The sequence below is a fragment of the Leucoraja erinacea genome, chromosome 12 (genome assembly GCF_028641065.1).
Source record: "Leucoraja erinacea ecotype New England chromosome 12, Leri_hhj_1, whole genome shotgun sequence".
Taxonomy (NCBI): Eukaryota; Metazoa; Chordata; class Chondrichthyes; order Rajiformes; family Rajidae; genus Leucoraja; species Leucoraja erinaceus.
The window spans coordinates 33,927,445-33,946,256 of record NC_073388.1 but is presented as its reverse complement, the minus strand read 5'-3'; the positions used below and the strand labels follow the sequence as shown (position 1 = coordinate 33,946,256).

Sequence of the window (18,812 nt, the reverse complement as noted above, 5' to 3'; positions counted from 1 at the left end):
CCCAATGCAATCCGTTTCCATCACTCACCTGTTCCCCCAACGCAACCCGTTCCCCCAACGCAATATTCCACCACTCACCCATAACCCCCAACTGCGCAGGAGCACTGCTGCTGGGCAGGTTATGTAAATGAGATCCTATTGTAATATCATAGCTGTAACCACCACTGCAACTTCAAGAGGGGTGCAGGGTGAGACGGGGTGGGGAGAGGGGAGGGAGGGGAGACCGCTGGGTCCCGTGGGGGGGGGGGGGGGGGGGCTGCGGCTTCACATGCACACGAACCGCCTCCCATACACACAGGGGGGAGGGGGAGACAGGGTGGGGAGAGGGGAGAGGAGGGGCGAAGAAATGGGGGAGAGAGAGGGGGAAGGGGAGGAGGGGGAAATAGAGTGGTGGAGAGAGAGGACGGGGAGTGAGGAGAGAAGGGGGAAAGGGAGGGGATGAAGGGTGAAGATGGGGGAGAGATAGGGGAGGAGAGTGGAAAAGAGCAGGGAGGGGGGAAGGGGAGAGAGGGGTAGGGGTGGGAGTGGTGGGGGGGGAGGGGATGTGAGAGTGGTGGGGGGGGTGGAGAGAGAGAGGATGGGGAAGGGAGAAAGAGAGATAGGGGAGAGTGGGGAGAGAATGGGAAGAGTGGGGAGGAGGAGGGGTGGAAGGGGAGAGAGCGGGGTGGGAGGAGGAGGGGAGGTTGTGGAGGAGGGAGGCGATGGGAGGGGAGAGGGGGAGGAGAGAGGTGAGGAGGGGGGTGAGAGAATGGTGAGGGGAGGGGAGGGAGGAGAGGGGAGGGTGGAGGGGGAGGAGAATAAGAGGTGGAGAGGGGTAGAGGGGAGGGGGCAGTGTGTGGGGGGGGAGGGAGAGAGGAGGAAGAGACAGGGTGGTAGAGGTGGGGGGGGGGGTGTGTAGAGAGGAAAAGGAGAGAGTGGAGGGAGAAAGAGAGGAGGGGAGAGGGGGAAAGGCAGGGCGGGGAGGGAGGGAGAGTAGAGGGGGAGAGAGAGAGAGGAGAGGGGGGTGAGGGGGAGGAAGGAGAGGGGAGGGAGAGAGAAGAGGACGTGGAAGGGGGAGAGAAGAGGAGGTGGAGGTGGGAGTGGTGGAGGGGGGAAGAAGAGGGAGAGGTGGAGAGGATAGGAGGGGAGGGTGTGGATAGGGAGGGGGAATAGGACAACGCTCTATTTGATCTTATTTGATTGTGCACACCAGACCACGTCAAGGTTCCAATCTCCCACACCTGTCCCATTGTGATGTCGTATCATAGGTAAATGAAATCCATTGTGATTGGACATCTGTGAGATGGCACGGTGACTCATGCAGCAGCTTGATTTGAATTTTTTTTAAATGTTTTTTGCTAACAAAAAGCAGGGAAATTAATAACCAAATTTTCTAATTTTCAAAACAAAATGTGGAGGAGGAAAAACTCTATAGGAATATGTTCAAATTTCTCCGTTACGGCAAAGGGTGGAGGAGTAAATTCACAAACAGCTTAAACAAATTTTCGCGAAATAGAACCCGTTACAAGCCAACAAACGAGAGTTTTAATAGTCACTAGACCAAGTGCAGACTCGTTGGGTCTGTTTCCCCAACGGCATTTGGGGGGGGGGGGGGGGGGGGGGGGGTGGCTGCTGCAGCATCACACTCACATTAACCACCCCCCAAACACACAGGTGGGGGGAGGGGGGGGGGGAGGGGAGAGGAGGAGGGGGAGAGGGAGGGAAAGAGAGGAGGAGGGGGGGGGGGGGAGGGGGGGGGGGGGGGGGAGAGAGGGGGAGGAGGGGGGGGGGGGGGGGGGGGAGGGATGGGAGGAGGGAGGGGGGGGAGAGGGGTGGGGGGGGGGAGAGAGGGGAAAGAGTGAGGAGGGGAGAGTGGAGGGGGAAGGGGGGAGAGAAGTGGAAGAGTGGGGAGGGGGAGAAAAAGGGGTAGGGGGGGAGTGATGCAAGAGGGACAGAGGGGTAGGGGAAGGGGGCGGGGGGGGAGAGGGAAGGGGATGGGGTAGAGAGGGACAGGGGGGGGCTGGGGGGAGGGATGGGGAGGGAGGAGGGGGGGGAGGGAAGGGGGAAAGGAGAGAAGTGGTAGAGTGGGGAGGGAGGGAGGGGTAGAGGTAGCGGGGAGTGGTGGAAGAGGGACAGAGGGGAGAGGGGGGGGGGGGGAGAGGGGAGGGGAGGGGAGAGAGAGAGGGGTGGGGGGGGGGGGAGGGGGAGGGAGGGGTGGGGTAAGGGGAGAGAAGTGGAAGAGTGGGGAGGGAGGGGTAGGGGGAGTGGTGGAAGAGGGATAGGGAAGGGGGGCGGGGGGAGAGAGGGAAGGGAGTGGGTAGAGAGGGAAGGGAGGTGGGGGAGAGAGGGATGGGTGGGAGAGGGAGTGGGGTGAGGAGAGGGAAACATAGAAACATAGAAATTAAGTGCAGGAGTGGGCCATTCGGCCCTTCGAGCCTGCACCGCCATTCAATATGATCATGGCTGATCATCCAACTCAGTATCCTGTACCTGCCTTCTCTCCATACCCCCTGACCCCTTTAGCCACAAGGGCCACATCTAACTCCCTCTTAAATATAGCCAATGAACTGGCCTCAACTACCTTCTGTGCCAGTGAATTCCAGTGATTCACCACTCTCTGTGTGAAAAATGTTTTTCTCATCTCTGTCCTAAAGGATTTCCCCCTTATCTTTAAACTGTGACCCCTTGTTCTGGACTTCCCCAACATCTGGAACAATCTTCCTGCATCTAGCCTGTCCAACCCCTTAAGAATTGTGTATGTTTCTATAAGATCCGCCCTCAATCTTCTAAATTCTAGCGTGTACAAGCCGAGTCTATCCAGTCTTTCTTCATATGAAAGTCCTGACATCCCAGGAATCAGTCTGGTGAACCTTCTCTGTACTCCCTTTATGGCAACAATGTCTTTGAGCATTGGGCATTGTGACATCACACGATGGAACGTTCACCAGGTGCTGGGGCTGGGGCTGCTTCTATGGGTGAGAAGCAGTTTTCTTTTGAAATTTGGGGGGGAGAAGAAGGATTTGATTAAAAATGTGTACATAAACACGACGAAATGTAATCAGGAGTGGATAGTGAAATCTCTACCAAAATTGAAAAGGTCTTGGCGATTCTGCGTCTGGTTTCGGCGTAGCAAGGAATCAAAGGAAGAAAGGTGGCCGGCAGCCGGACGGACGCCAGCCGGACGGACGCCGGACGCCGGCAGGTAGGTAGATAGATAGATAGATAGATAGATAGATAGATAGATAGATAGATAGATAGATAGATAGATAGATAGATAGATAGATAGATAGATAGATAGATAGATAGATAGATAAGATAGATAGATAGATAAGATAGAAGATACATCACAAAATCAGCAAATCAGCTTAGGAAAGAAGGCTGCTTAAATCCCTGAACTAGACAGTAGTGAGAATACAATTGTGCATGGGGAGGATAGCGGCAAATATGCAAATCGAGTATGAGGCAGAATGATTGCAGAAAAACTGCACAATGGATAATGGGAGGATGTGCAAGAAAGAGAATGTGGGGAAACCTTTAAGGTAATGGATGTATGCAAAGGGAAAATAAGTTATTTGCTGCAGAATGCTTTTTGCATTCTTGCTGAAGAGCTCAGGGACAATGAGTATCTCTGCTGGATGCAGTAAAGTGACATCCGATCATTAAACAGATATTTCAGGTTAATTCTTTTCCCCATTACTTTTCTCCCTCCTCCAGTTTTTTGTGCCACGTTCCATAGCTGCAATTAGAATGGCTTAGATCGTCCAAGTGCTCCTAACCCTTTATGCCTCACCAGAACGTGTGTGATGTGTTACGTGTATTATAACTGGTTGTTGCCTTTATCTTACTCCCATCTCAGCAAATTGGCCAATTGCACTGTACATCATTAGGAATGTGATTCGTGCTGACGTTGACTCAATTGCTCCTTAACCTGGAGAGTGAAGCAGGAAGTAATGCCTCAGCATCAGCTTTTTTCAGCTGGGAGCTAGATATCCCGGACATGAATTTCGCCAACCTCCCCCATGCTTTTATTTATCACTCTGTGATTCTAATTTTTACTTCCAATATGTTTTCTGAATGCCATGATTATACACCAGAGATCAATATCAAAATACATATTTAGAAAGATAAACATAATATAGATTCATATTTAGGAAAGCAAAGCATAAAATAGGCTGAGAATATAAATGCTATAAAATATAGATGTTCACCAGGTCAAGAAATGCTTGTAAGGAAAATAGATTCATGTTTCGGGTTGTTTTCTGAGAGACTCATATAGCTGGGAAACAGGCCCTTCTGCCCAACTTGCCCATGCCGACCAAGATGCCCCATCTACACTAGTACCCCCATATCTCTCTAAACCTTTCCTATTCATGTACCTGTCTCTAATGTCTTTTAAATGTTTTTATAGTACCCGTCTCAACTACCTACTCTGGCAACTTGTTCCATATACCCACCACTCTCTGTGTGCAAATGTTACTCCTCTGGTTCCTATTAAATCTTTCTCCTTTCAGCGTAAACCCAAATTCCTCTATTTGTAAAACCCAGTTGTGTAAGTGTGCATCTGACATGCTGGTGTATACTGAAGTTGTTTGGATGTCACAATAAGTGGCTAAGCAAAAATCAACTACTGTCGAACATTGTTCACCATACAAATTTCTTCCGACACTAGAAATGAACCACAAGTTTGCTGACCACAATGAGCTTATCTGAAAGAATAAAATCGCACTGGCATTCCATTGAAAATGAACTGAAGGGATTAAGCACCAGGTGACTTTTATCTGTAGTGCTTCATCAAGGAAAGAGGATATATTTTCTTTGAATGCTATGGACCTAAAATGTCCAGCTGATTGTAAGCATGATCTCCAAGTGGAATTATATTATTTTTATGCAACTCTTTTTTATCTTCAGTCAGAAAATTACTCCATCGAGTCAAGCTACGTAAACAGCAGACAACATCTTATTAAAAGGCAAGTCACACTTTTCATTATTGTTTTGCTATAATCCTGACGTTGCAGAATTTGATTGCTAATTTCTCTCACATTTTTGGTTGTCTCAACGAAGAAAAAAAACAATTCCAAGAAATGACTTTGCTTTATCTGGAAGAAATTGTTTGAATTTTGAATCTTATTCAAAGATGTACCCATTCTGAAGCATCATCCTGAAGGGAACAAAAATATTTTTTGACAGAGGCTTCCTCTGGTCTGGATATTCGAGTGACACTGACCATGAGAAAACACATATCGAAAGGGAGTTTGAGAAAGTATGATAGGGAAGATGTACTGAAAGAAAGAAATTAGAACACTCCCTGCCAATCTTCACCAGTGCTAATGGGGTAAAATCTGGTTGGGACAGCAAGGAAAATTGTAAAGTGTGTAACTCAGGGAATTACATCCAAGGGTGGTGAACAGAATAACAGGCTTGAAGCACGGAGTCATGCGGATTTAAATTAGTTGGCAGAAGATCATTCAATATTTTAAAATTAAAAATATTTTTTCAGGGTACTTACTGTCCTAGACTTTTTTAAATTGTCTACCCACTTGCCCTGAACATTTGTCCTTGAACAGAATTAGTCCATTTAAACAAATCCTGTTTCTTTCAATTGGTCAATCAATGGAACCAATAGTTGCAGGCAAGCAATTTGGCTGCATTCTGTAACCTGTGGGGAGGCTGTGGGCAGCGAGCAGGAGGGTGAATTAATGATACTTCACCAAGGCATCATGCAACCAGTGTTTTTGAATTGAATACTTTATTGTCACATGTGACGTCAGAGTGACATTCTTTGCCTGATATGGAAATAGCCGCACATAAAGGGCATTTACTAAGTTACAAATTCATCCCCCCCACCCTCCGCACCAGTTCCCCCTTTGTTCTTACCTCACGGCAGTCCCCCCACGCCGGGACCTCCTTGTCCATTGTTCTTCCCCCTCCTTAAAGGCAGCCCCCCCCACGCCGGGTATAGGCACTGTGGTTAAATAGACCATCCCAATAAAATGGTGTTGGGGTGCAGGATCTTTGCTGCCTTGCTATGTCCTGCACATGCTCGCAACTTTGCCATCCACGCTGTGCCCAGTACACTACCTTTTGAAGATCCTACTTTGAAACACAAATCTCATGCCCACTGTAGCTTGGGACCATGTCTTGCTTGGCACATGTTCTTTATTGAATCAACCTTCCCTCTACTTAGTATTCTTCATTACCCATTCCCTGTTTTTACCCCTGCTTTGCCTTGATTGTGCCCTGCCGAGAACCCCTATCCTATCCTCACCTTTGCCTTGCCAATAGACAATAGGTGCAGGAGTAGGCCATTCGGCCCTTCGAGCCAGCACCGGCATTCAATGTGATCATGGCTGATCATCTACAATCAATACCCTTCTGCCTTCTCCCCAATCCCCTGACACCGGCTTAAGAGCACTATCAAGCTCTCTCTTGAAAGTATCCAGAGAACCAGCCTCCATCACCCTCTGAGGCAGTGAATTCCACAGACTCACAACTCTCTGTGTGAAAAAGTGTTTCCTGAGCTCTGTTCTAAATCCCTTACCCCTTATTCTTAAACTATGGCCTCTGGTTCTGGACTCCCCCGACATCGGGAACATGTTTCCTGGCTCTAGCGTGTCCAAACCCTTAATAATCGTATATGTTTCAATATGATCTCCTATCATCCTTCTAAATTCCAGAGAATATAAGCCCAGCCGCTCCATTTTCTCAGCATATGGCAGTCCCGCCATTCCGGGAATTAACCTTGTGAACCTAAACTGCACTCCCTCAATAGCAAGAATGTCCTTCCTCAAATTAGGGGACCAAAACTGCACACAATACTCCAGGTCTGGTCTCACTAGGGCCCTGAACAACTGCAGAAGGACCTTTTTGCTCCTATACTCAACTCCTCTTGTTATGAAGGCCAACATGCCATTCGCTTTCTTCACTGTCTGCTGTACCTGCATGCTTACTTTTATTGACTGATGAACAAGGACCCCCAGATCCCGTTGTGCTTCCCCTTTTCCCAATTTGACACCATTTAGATAATATTGTGCCTTCCTGTTTTTGCTACCAAAGTGGAGAACCTCACATTTATCCACATTAACCTGCCATGCATCTTCCCACTCACTTAACCTGCCCAAGTCACCCTGCATTCTCATAGCATCCTCCTCACAGTTCACACTGCCACCCAGCTTTGTGTCTTCTGAAAATTTGCTAGTGTTACTTTGAATCCCTTCATCAAAATAATTGATGTATATTGTAAATAGCTGCGGTCCCAGAACTGAGCTTTGCGGTACCCCACTAGTCACTGCCTGCCATTCTGAAAGGGACCTGTTAATCCCTACTGTTTCCTGTCTGCCAACCAATTTTCTATCCATGTCAGCACTCTACCCCCAATACCATGTGCCCTAATTTTGTCCACTAATCTTCTATGTGGAACCTTATCAAATGCCTTGTGTTCTGCTTTGACATGTCCTACCTTGACCCAGAATTATAGAAAACAGTAGTATGGATACAAGCCCGTCAGCTCACTGATTCTATCTACACTAACCATGTATTTTCACTAACCCTACATTAATCCCATTTGTATTATTTTCCCGACATTCTCAACAACTCTCTACAGATTCCACTACTCACTTACACATGAGGAACAATTAACCTAACAATCTTCTTTAGTTGACAAGATTGCTGGAGAAACTCAGCGGGTGCGGCAGCATCTATGGAGCGAAGGAAATAGGCAACGATTTGGGCCGAAACCCTTCTTCAGACTTTTAATATAGTTGGGGTTCTTTGCAGGTCTGGGTGAGTGAGGCCCGAAGTTTCGGAAGAATCAATGCGAGGTCCTGCTGGTGCCGGAGCATTGCAGCGAGAGTAGATCTCAGTGCTCGGAAGGAGAATTGTTGTGTATGGCGGCAGATAGCCAGTCGGTATCGATAGTCCGGCTTAGGTCCGAACTGGGAGGTAGGGAACTGGAACTGGAAGCCATGAGGTACGAGATGGAGGCGCAGGCAAGTCCCGAGGAAGCAAATGTGGCTGTTGTATCAGGTCTGGGTTAGGATGTGGTCGTAGAGTTGGAGGGAAGGGGAAAATCACAGAGGGGGGGCAGTCAGAGAGGAGGTTGTAAAACTGTCTTCAGAGGGAGGAGGAGAACATCTTCAAAGTAGGCATACCTTGAGGAGATATCGCATTGGAGTAGATAAAATGTTCAAGAAGGAACTGCAGATGCTGGAGAATCGAAAGTAGACAAGACTGCTGGAGAAGCTCAGCGGATGAGGCAGCATATGTGGAGCTCCTCAAGGTATGCCTACTTTGCCTCAAAATTATCTCCTCAAGGTATGCCTACTTTGAAGAAGTTCTCCTCCTCCATCCGAAGACAGTTTTACAACCTCCTCTCTGAATGCCCCCCCCCTGTGATTCCCCCTTCCCTCCAACTCTACGACCACATCCTAACCCAGACCCGATACCACAGCCACATTTGCTTCCTCGGGACTTGCCTGCACCTCCATCTCGTACCTCATGGCTTCCAGCTCCAGTTCCCTACCTCCCAGTTCGGACCTAAGCCGGACTATCGATACCGACTGGCTATCTACCGCCATACCCAAAAATTCTCTTCCGGTCACTCAGATCACTGCGATGCTCCGGCACCAGCATTGACTTTCCCGAAACTTCGGGCCGCACTCACCCAGACCTGCAACGGACCCAACTATATTAAAAGTCTGAAGAAGGGTTTTGGCCCGAACGTTGCCTATTTCCTTTGCTCCATAGATGCTGCCGCACCCGCTGAGTTTCCCCAGCAATCTTGTCTACCTTCGATACTCCAGCATCTGCAGTGCCTTCTTGAACAGTCTTCTTTGGTTAGCTGGAGGACTCAGTGGAAGTACTCATGTTCACTGGAATAACTCCACACAGGTAGATTGAACCCAGGTCTCTGGCACCGCGAGGCAGAGGCTGTACTAGCTGTGCCACTTTGCCACCTGTACTCTCATTCGATCAATTTCCTTCTGACAATCTTACTTGACCCATGCTTTTTTTTCCTTTTTATGGATCTTTAGTCGATGGAAATCCTGACATTATCATTTGATCAGACCAAACCCATTGCTTTTTAACAAATAGATTGTGAAATAAATAGTGACATTTCTGCCGTAAAGACCCACACTCCATCTGATGATGCTGATATGTTACATAAGACATACACATGAACCAACATTCTCTTCTTGCTAATGGTGGAACTAGATACCAATTCCCTGCAGCATGGACTAGAGAACATTGAATTTTAAACACTGGTGGTCTTGTGGTTTGCATATGTTCAGATGAAACTGATGAGTATTGTTGTCGGGAATAGGGGAAGGAGATTTAGACTGCTTTGTATGAACTCCATGTCAACTGATGATCTGATCTTTTAGCAGCAGGGAAGTTGGGAGTCAAGTCAGGATGACATGACCTTTCATCAATATAATACATACAACTTGGAACCAAAGGAAAGCAAAAATGATTAGATCTGTAGATATTGATGTCAGGTCCTTTACTATGTCTTAAAGAAAAAAATGTTTATTTAAGATAAATGGTACAGTTTTGCTGTTTTAAATTGGGTTCATAGCTCCAGTTAATGAAAATATATGACTATGCTCTGTCCACAGCAGTGGACTATAATAATGGTCTTCAATTACAATAAATATTTAAAACGATGGAGGATAAACAACCTTTAGATGCTATTTGTTCATTCTTTCCACATGTTAATATACTGTACGCAGAGACATGCATCAATAATAAATGCAAATAGTTTTGGAGAAAGAAAGAAGCAGTTGCATCCCACAAAGTTGCAGGGTATTGAAATATCCTCTGTTATCTTAACCTCCATGGCACAAGTAATAAAAGTGACAGCTCACTTACACCCTTCCATCCTTTTGGGAAATCATTTGTGCAGCTCGTTTCATTAAAAGGTATAAATTCAACAGTGGTTTGGCATCACATACACGCAAATCATTTTCACCAATCCCAACATTTTAACAGCTTTTTCAAATGTCTTTCCATTCCCAGTTGTGTCTTCCTACTCTCTGCTTCTTGTTGCAGCGAGTCCAGCTCCATTTGAAGTGACAGATCTTTTGTAACTCACTATTTCTAATAAGCAAGTCCAGGGAGTGAGCTGTTTGAACGTGCAGACAAGCACAACTTGGTTCTCAGCCTCTGAACAAAACTCTCATGCATGTGTGAGATTACCGTACTGCCATGAAATGGTGCATGGTTACTAAGGCCATTTGCTGATATCTAGATAGGGCGATTAAAGACATGATAGAATTAAAGTTGAGATTTAATAGGGTGTGTGCCTCCATACCACAGTATAATGTAGGATCATTAGCTACGTTTGTTATTAAATAAGGAGAGGAGCATGACATGCTTCATCTCACCCCCGGTCTGTCCCTCAATAATTTATTTTATACTAGGCAATGTTTAAAGTAATAACATTCAAAAAGAATACATTTTTTTTAATAGAAGGAGCAAATTTGCTTTCTTCCAGTATCATAATTTCTATGTTGAATGTGAAGGAATTTTTGGATGTGCTGCTGCCAATTATGGCTTAATCTCTCCCAAATTTTCTACGCAGAATGATAATGCCCATTTTAATACTGTGCAGAGAAAACCAGCTCTGAACATTATTGAAATCAGAACGTTCTCTGAATATACTAAAATAAAATAAAGCCCGTAATGAGTCGTATCATTTATTTTGGTGCTGGAATCTTTCCTGAGCACTTGGACATCAAAATGTCGTTGCTAGTCAACTGGGACTTTTTCTGAATCTCAGTTTAATGTAATTAACTGTCTGCTTTCTCATGCAGCTGTAATTTCTTTCTGCAAAATGTGTGGATAGATAGAACTATGAAATCCTTCGGCTATTTCCATCACTGTGTGCTGCATGTGGTTTTGCACAAATGCACAGACAATAAAGGATCTCAATTCTACACAAGGATTAAATACCAAGATTCTGAATTACATCAGCTATGAAATAAATAGCATTAGTTAAGCTGCTGATTTCACTCCAATAGCATTAAATACGTTTTCCTTATTCTCAGACTACCATGTCATCAAGCATCGAGAGAGTCATGGAGCTGTACTGCATGGAAACAGACCCTTCAGTCTGACTCGTTAATGCTGGATAAAATGCCTAGCCTCACTGATCCCATTTTCCTGCATTTGGCCCATATCACTCTCTTTTCTACCCATGTACCAGGCTTTGTACCAGGCTTTATCACCTCCTCTGGCAGCTTGCCCCTCTTTCCCAATATCAGATGGCTATAGATGCTCCATGGATGTCAGGCAACAGCCCAGTGTCATAAGACCAGAGGTAGTCTCCTGACATCAGACGACTATGGATCTTCCTGCAACGATAGATCCCCTTGGATGCACCTCTGATATCAGATAGCCATGGGTGGCCACACAGTCTCACACAGACCTCAGCAATCCCCCGGGTCAAATGAGCACAGATTGTTCCTCGGCATTATATGCCCACAGATGGCCAATGGACCTCCTCCCTATTCCCCTGACATTAGATGACCACAATCAGTTCCCGGGCATCTGATGATTACAAATGTTTCTCCGATGTCAGATGCCTATGACTGGCCCCCTGGTGTAAGGTGAATCAGATGCCCCTGGGTGGTAATATGTATCGCAAAGTCCTCAGGTTCCCGGGCACTTTCTTAAATTACAGAGATTTCAGGCAAAATCCTTGCTCGCTTCCAGTTACCTATCAGTCAATTTGAATTAATGTAACATAAAATTAGATGTGTAACTCAACAAGTGGCTGATTTATACAGCTCCTAACACAACCCGCTCAATATCTGACAGGTTCACCCGCATTCTCCAACTTCAAATTTGGCCATCTCGTGATTAATCTCCCATTAACAAATTACAACGAGGAAAGATCGAACAACTACATAGTACATTGCTAGCCAAAAATTACTTCATGTGAAATTGAATTAGGAATTGCATTAGGGAATAGATAGGGAAAGTTGTCATTATTAAGAAAGGAATTAATGGGCTGAGTATACCCATAGCGTCTTACATTCCTGCCTCCCTAAAAAGCACGTACTCAGAATCGACCCTTCTTTGTGGACCCTGTTGGTAAAAGAAAATTGCCTTTTCTTAATGTACTAGAGTACAAGTATACAACAAAATAATACAAGAATGTGGCATTTTTGTTACTTTCAATCTGGAAGCATCCCTGTTTCTAAACAATTTGATATGAAAATAAAGTAAATTAAAAGATTTGTTTTCTAAATTACCATTTTTTTCTATTTAAATGTAATCGATATCATGCAGCAATAATCCAGCAACAGTGGGTTTCAATTCAAACCAGCTCAGGTACATAAGAGGTCACTCGATGAACAATTCTGAGAAAGCAGTATTGAGCTGAAATTGACAAGAATTTGTCAGAAATACAGAAAGGGCAATTTCAACAGAGGCAGAAAAGGAAAGAATTGTAATGGAAATCTACAACTAAATTTGCTTTGCATCCTTTATGAGGTTGAGGGTGGAGGAGGGGGTGGAGTAAAGTGATATAACCACTTTGATATATTTTGAAACAAAATGTAATATCTGGCAATATAATTTTGATGGACTTCAATGTGAAGCAATATGTATTGGAATACATTTCTTTTCCATAAGGAGAGCATTATCTGATACTGCTAGGCATGACAATAAATCAGTATTGCTTCACGCTTCAGTAGTTCCACATTCAAGGACCTGGAGAGGAACAGTCTCAAGGACAGCGGACATGAGGAGAGTGACCAGACTGACAGCGAACACGATGCACACAGGGGTCTGTGCTGTGACACGGCTATCAATGAAGTATTGAATACAACTCTCAATTCTACCGGTTCCCAGGTTCCTGAACAAGGTAAGATGATTACAATAATGCAACTAAGATCTTAATAAAGGTCTGATGAGACCAATGGCGTTATATATTGCATAGTCAATTTGTTAGATCAATTCCAAATTGTAAAATGGCTATTGAAACTAATTATGATGTTGGCTCGTATATACGAAATTACTAATTAATTCAGCTAATTCGAGCTTCAAATGTTGAATTATGTATTGGTTCAAATTAAGTAATATTGTCACACGAGGCATTCTTTGCAATTTTCAAATTTGAATCAACAGATTATTCAAATTAGACAACTTTGCATATCAACTGCTAATGCATTTCACAGCATGCTTATCATGTTCTTCAAATTCAAATCAACAATTTTGTTGGGAATCATTTAAAACCAATTTTTACATTCAAAACTTTAATGCATTAATCCATCTTTTGTTTTAAGTGATGGTTTCCAAGTCACACAATATTCTTGTTATTTTGTTGTTTGAAACGATAACTATTTCATAAGACGCCTGTTTTTGCTGTTTCTCTCATGAAATAGTTTATTATAATTTCATTTGGATACAGTGTGTACATTTTAACGGTGAATATCACTGAATCAGTGGTGCCTTAGTTGCCAAGAAATCCTTGCCATTAGATTTTCATATTTGTTCTCGTGAGTTTAAGTTTCGTTTAGAGATACAGCGTGGAATCAGGCTCTTCAGCCCACCGAGTCCGCGCCGACCAGTGATCCCCGCACACCACACAAGGAACAATTTTCAATTTTACCAAGCCAATTAGCCTACAAACCTGTAAGTCTTTGCAGTGTGGGAGAAATCCGGAGATTCCGGAGAAAACCTATGCAGATCATGGGAGAACGAACAAACTCCATACAGACAGTAGCATAGTGAGGATCGAACCAAGGTCTCTGGCACTGTGAGGCAGCAATTCTATCACTGTGTCACCGTGCATTTGGGTAACACTAGCTGTGCTCCTTCTTTGATTTACTCATTGATATCAGGGGGTGGGAGATTGCAGCCTTGCAGCCTTCACGTGGTCCGCCCTCTTGCAATGATGCAATCAACCTGGCATGCACAATCAAATAAGATCAAATAGAACAAGTTGTCCTACAACTTTAGGCTGTGCACGCCATAAGCAAGAAGAAGGTTGATACTAGTAGGAGGGTGGCACTGTGTCTTCTCTTTGATTTGCTGACTCCTTAACCAAATGTTGCTGGCCTCGTGGTGTTAGGAGGGAGAGCCAGCTATTAACCCAGTACATCACTCTGTGCTCATGGTAACATTACTTGTGACACCAAATGGATACTTGTGATACATGATGGATGCTTACATGATGACTCTTGGCATTGGTGACAGAGCTCACAAAGAAGGGAGGTATTCTGAAAGTACTTTAGCTTTGTTAATCTGAGCTGGCAATTTATTGACGGACAGAGGTGTTCAGTGCATTACAAAAAGTTAGGAGAAATGTTATTGAGGTTAAAATAGTGAACCGAGTGCAATTCTTCATTTTATGTCCTCCTGCCCACAGATTTTTTGAGATACAGCATTGTTTAATACAAGGTGAAAGCTGTGTAAATGCTGTACCATTAAATGGAAATAGATCCCAGCTCACTCAATGGAGTAGTGAAAGTTAAGCAGATTTTGTTGTACTCTGTACAGGATGTGCATCAAGATGCTTGACGGGATGAGACCAGAATAACTGTGGTGGGGTCAATGTTATAGTTGACTTGTCCGGCGATTTTGCTTATGGAAATTGAAATATCTTTTTTATTAAAAAAATTATTACATTTGCTTAAATTTTTAAGCAGATATAAAACTATTTTCAATTTTATTGTGTATGTCATTTTCATTTAATATTAAGAATATCATTATAAATCCTCTAAAATTCAAGCTTACTCGTGAATGTATCATTTCAATTGTAATTGCCTAACATTCTACTTTCACGAGTAAGTTTGAATTTTAGAGGATTTATAAAGGACGGCAAGGCCTTGGAATGTTAGCAGAGGCAGTTACAGGCATGATAACGAATGTGTGGGACTAGAGAATGTACTTGAGAAACTGCAAATGTTCTGTATCAGACAATAAAGGACAAGAAAAGATATACAACCAGAAATTAAAATCTAGGTAATTTGGGGAATGTAACACGGGGAAACTCTTTTCACTGATGAGTTGAAGAAATAAGTGGACGATGGTGGATTTAAATTAAAAAGCAAAATAATCAAAGACGAAATGGGACATATTTTTCAGGGTTGTTTTTGTCTGGTTGCTCTATCTGAGAGTGTGTTGATAGATTCAGCAGCTACATCCAGTATTGAATTGGATATGTATTTACAGGATTATAGAGAAAGTGCGATGACAATAATTGTTCAATGCGTTTAAAAAGGTGCTCTTGTGCAAATTATCCAAATGGTCCCCTTCTGTGCTGTGATATTCTATGATATGGCCGATGGTCAATAGCCTGAGTATGTTACTCATCCTCAATTTGAGCTGTGCTTTTCTGTGGATCCATTACTGAAAGCATCTGCAGTTCCTTCTTAAACACTGGAAGCTTCCAGCTCTGACACCTGGCAGTGCCTCTTCCTGATCACATTCCTGAGGATGCCTCACATGTGCAGCTTGCATGCCTGCCAGATCCATTAAACAAAATTATTTCTTATATCTGCAAAATTTGTGATCCAATTAAAGCTAGTTTTCAGTGCCAGTGCTGCCCTCCCATCTCGTAATACTACTAAATAAAAATGTTTATCTGACTCATTTTCATGGCATTTCTCTCTCTTCAAAGATCTGTCATGTTGCAACAAAGCCACAAAGAGCCATTTAGTTAGTATAATCAGAGCACCAGTGAAAGGTTGAAAATCCCACATGTATATATACTGGAGGCTAACATGCAAACGCTCAAACAAAGAGATCGCAATTAGTGTAATTGCATCATGCAGCACAGAAACAGGCTCTTTGGCCCACAATATCCATGCTGGCATCAAGCACCCATTTTACACCTTGACGAATGAAGTGCTCATCCTGAAACTTTTCAACTGTGTGAGAGTACTTGCCCACACCACCTTCTCAGACACTGTGCTCCAGATTGCAATCACCTTCTGGGTGAAAAGATATATCTTCATTACCTCTCTAAAGGGGCTGTCCCACTGCGGCGACCTAATCTGCGAGTTTAGAAGAGTTTGCCCTCGACTCAAACTCACAACATGGACGACACGTGGTCCTAGGATGTCCCATGAGGTCACTGGAACTCTCCTTCATGCTCGAGGGAAGTTCCCGCCTACTTGCGACCTCAGCTAGGCCGCGGATATGTTTTCAGTAAAAATTGGTTGGCTTGGTTCTTTTGAACTCGTAGTACAGTGGAGTGGGGTCGCTATGTAGTTACAGGCAGTTGAGGGCAGCCATAGGCAACCTCCTTCGCTGGCCGGGCATTTTAATTGGCTCATTGGAGTTTTCAGGACTAAGGAAAACCGTAATGTAAAGTGGCCGTTAAACTTTATTAAACGTTGTCTGACTTCTTAAAAGTGTCTTCCTCCTTTCCCCCCCTTTTCCCCCCCTCCCCCCCCCCCCCGCGCACTCACTGTGCAGCCGTCTTTTACCTTCCTCTTTATCGTGGGTGTGAATTTCAGACAGCGCTCCCCCGCTTTCCCTGGACCCCGCCTTTGCGATGTGTTTGTGTGTGCGGTCGGTCGATCCAGCTCGAGGTTTTTCAGGCAAGTGCCCTCGAGCTTGAAGGTCGAAGACTGTCGCTGAAAGGTCATGTCAGTGGGACAGGCCCTTAGCCTTCATACTCCTCACCTTAAACCTATTCCCTCTGGTTTTAGACATCTCCGTTATGGTGAAAGGTTGCTCCCTATCCACTCTATCTAAGCTCTCATGATGTTGTAACTCGTATCAGGTCTCCTCTCGACCTCCTTCACACCAAGGAAAACAAACACCTCTCCAGTATCTTATAGCTTAAACATTCTATCTCGGGCAACATGCCAGTAAAATCTCCCCTGCAACCATTAACAGGTCATTTTTATATAGGTTTAGATTTCAGGACTTGGGCAGCAAGACAAAACTAGTGTTCATTTCTACAACCTGGATTTGCCTCCGAATGCATGGACGTCATTATAACCTCCTCACTATATATTCCTCTAGGGGCGCTGCACTGGCAGCAGCCTCTACCTACAGCCTAGCCTGTCTTTTGTTATTCAATCTTTTTTTTATTTTTAGTCTAAAGTGTTGTGTTGTGGAAAATTTTAACTTGTCTATGTGGGGGAGGGGGGCAGGGTAAGGGGGAAACCGTTTCCCCGTCTCTTCCTGGCGGGGACGCGACTATTTCTCCGAGTCGCGTCCTCGCCCCCCACCTCGGGGCCTACCAGCTGGATCGGAGTGGCCTTTCCTGTCGAGGACCGGGAACCAGACCAGGGCTGCTACAGCGGCGGCGCAGTGCTGGAGTCACCGCGGAGCGGGCGATACTTACCTGGGTCGCCGTTTGGAGCTCCGGAGCATTGGGCCGCTGCTCCAACATCGTAGAGCTCTGGTGCAGAGAGCTTCCAACGCGGGCGGCGCTGACCGTCATCGTGGAGTCCTGGGGCGCCTTGCAGAGGGCCGCCAGCAGAAGTCTCCACCCGGCACGGCCTACGGACTTTGGGAGCCGCCGACTCCGGTAGGAGGGGGCCGACTCTGTGTCCACGCTGCTGAGGACGTCCCGCCGCCCCGATGTCGGACTTGTATCACCCCGGCAAGAGGTCCTGGACATCGGGCCGCCCGTAGCTGCAACTGCGGAGGGCTTGGGGAACAGGAACAGTGACCACGAGGAACAGTGGAGGAAGAGACTGACTTTGGTGCCTTCCCACACAGTGGGAAACTGATTCTGCTGTGTGGGGATGTTTTATGTCAAATTCTATAGTGCGTGTTCTTTATTTTTTTTTTATTGTATGGCTGTATGGGAATTTCATTTCACTGTGCCATCTGGCACATGTGACAATTAAATGTATCTTGAATCTTGAATCTTAATTAAAAATCAACTGGAACCACCTTGGTGTCATTGGATTATTTCACACACAAGGCAGTGGACGTCATGACCAAGTCATCGTGGTACAAGAGATTAGAGCATTATAAAGCAAATATCTGAAATAAGCTACTCATGAGGGATATCATCTCCTTTAACTGATCTTCAGCTGTTTTCTTTGCCATATCTCAGCTAGCAGAAATCACTAACGCTATCTTTAGAAGTAGAATTTGAATTGAAATTCAAATTTGTCGAGTCTAAGCACCATGCTGACAGTGAATCCCCAGGGTGGGATCATCTAATTCTTCGCAGGAATAAAGAAACTCACTGGGAAATATTAAAATTCCTTAAATTAAGCAAGTCACAGTCACTGGTGAGATATTACGAATAACCTCACATAGTATAACCATTAACAATGAATGGCCAAGGTCACAAATGCAGTGGCAACAACAAAACTACCCATGTTATTTGGGCCAGAAATCAAATCTCACCTAAATTACGGGATTCCAGTTAGATAAACAGGTAAATGACAAATGAATTACTATCAATCTTGACTTGAGTTTTTGGACCAGGCAGCATCTCTGGAGAGAAGGAATGGGTGACGTTTCATCTCAACACAAAACATCACCCATTCCTTCTATCCAGAGATGTTGCCTGTTCCATTCAGTTACTCCAGCATTTTGTGTCCATCTTCGGTGTAAATCTGCATCTGCAGTTCCTTCCTACACACTTAAGTTTTTGGACTTGGAAGGCTCAAGGGGCTATCCCACTTGGGCGACCTAATTGGCGAGTTTAGAAGAGTTTGAAAAAATGACATGTTGAAGACCTCCTTCGACTATGTTGAAGACCTCCTTCGACTATGTTGAAGACCTTCTTCGACTATGTTGAAGACCAGCTTCGACTAGATACGACTAACTTCAGGAAAATTGGACACCGAATGGTGGATAGTGAAGACGACTTCCTCGGATCTCCTTCGACCCCCCCTTCGACTATG

At 44.8% G+C, this 18,812-nt stretch overlaps 1 protein-coding gene across 2 annotated transcripts in view; it reads left to right on the top strand.

Annotated features, from left to right (window-relative positions):
• Positions 1-18,812, top strand: part of pcdh19 (protocadherin 19) — a 158,334-nt gene that overhangs the window by 110,193 nt on the left and 29,329 nt on the right. The window contains exons 2-3 of one of the 2 annotated variants that reach the window (XM_055643901.1): positions 4,888-4,946; positions 12,678-12,847. In XM_055643901.1, coding sequence (XP_055499876.1) covers positions 4,888-4,946; positions 12,678-12,847 — 229 coding nt within the window. Of the gene's footprint in view, positions 1-4,887; positions 4,947-12,674; positions 12,848-18,812 lie in introns of both variants that reach the window. The other variant, XM_055643900.1, reaches the window with a different exon arrangement.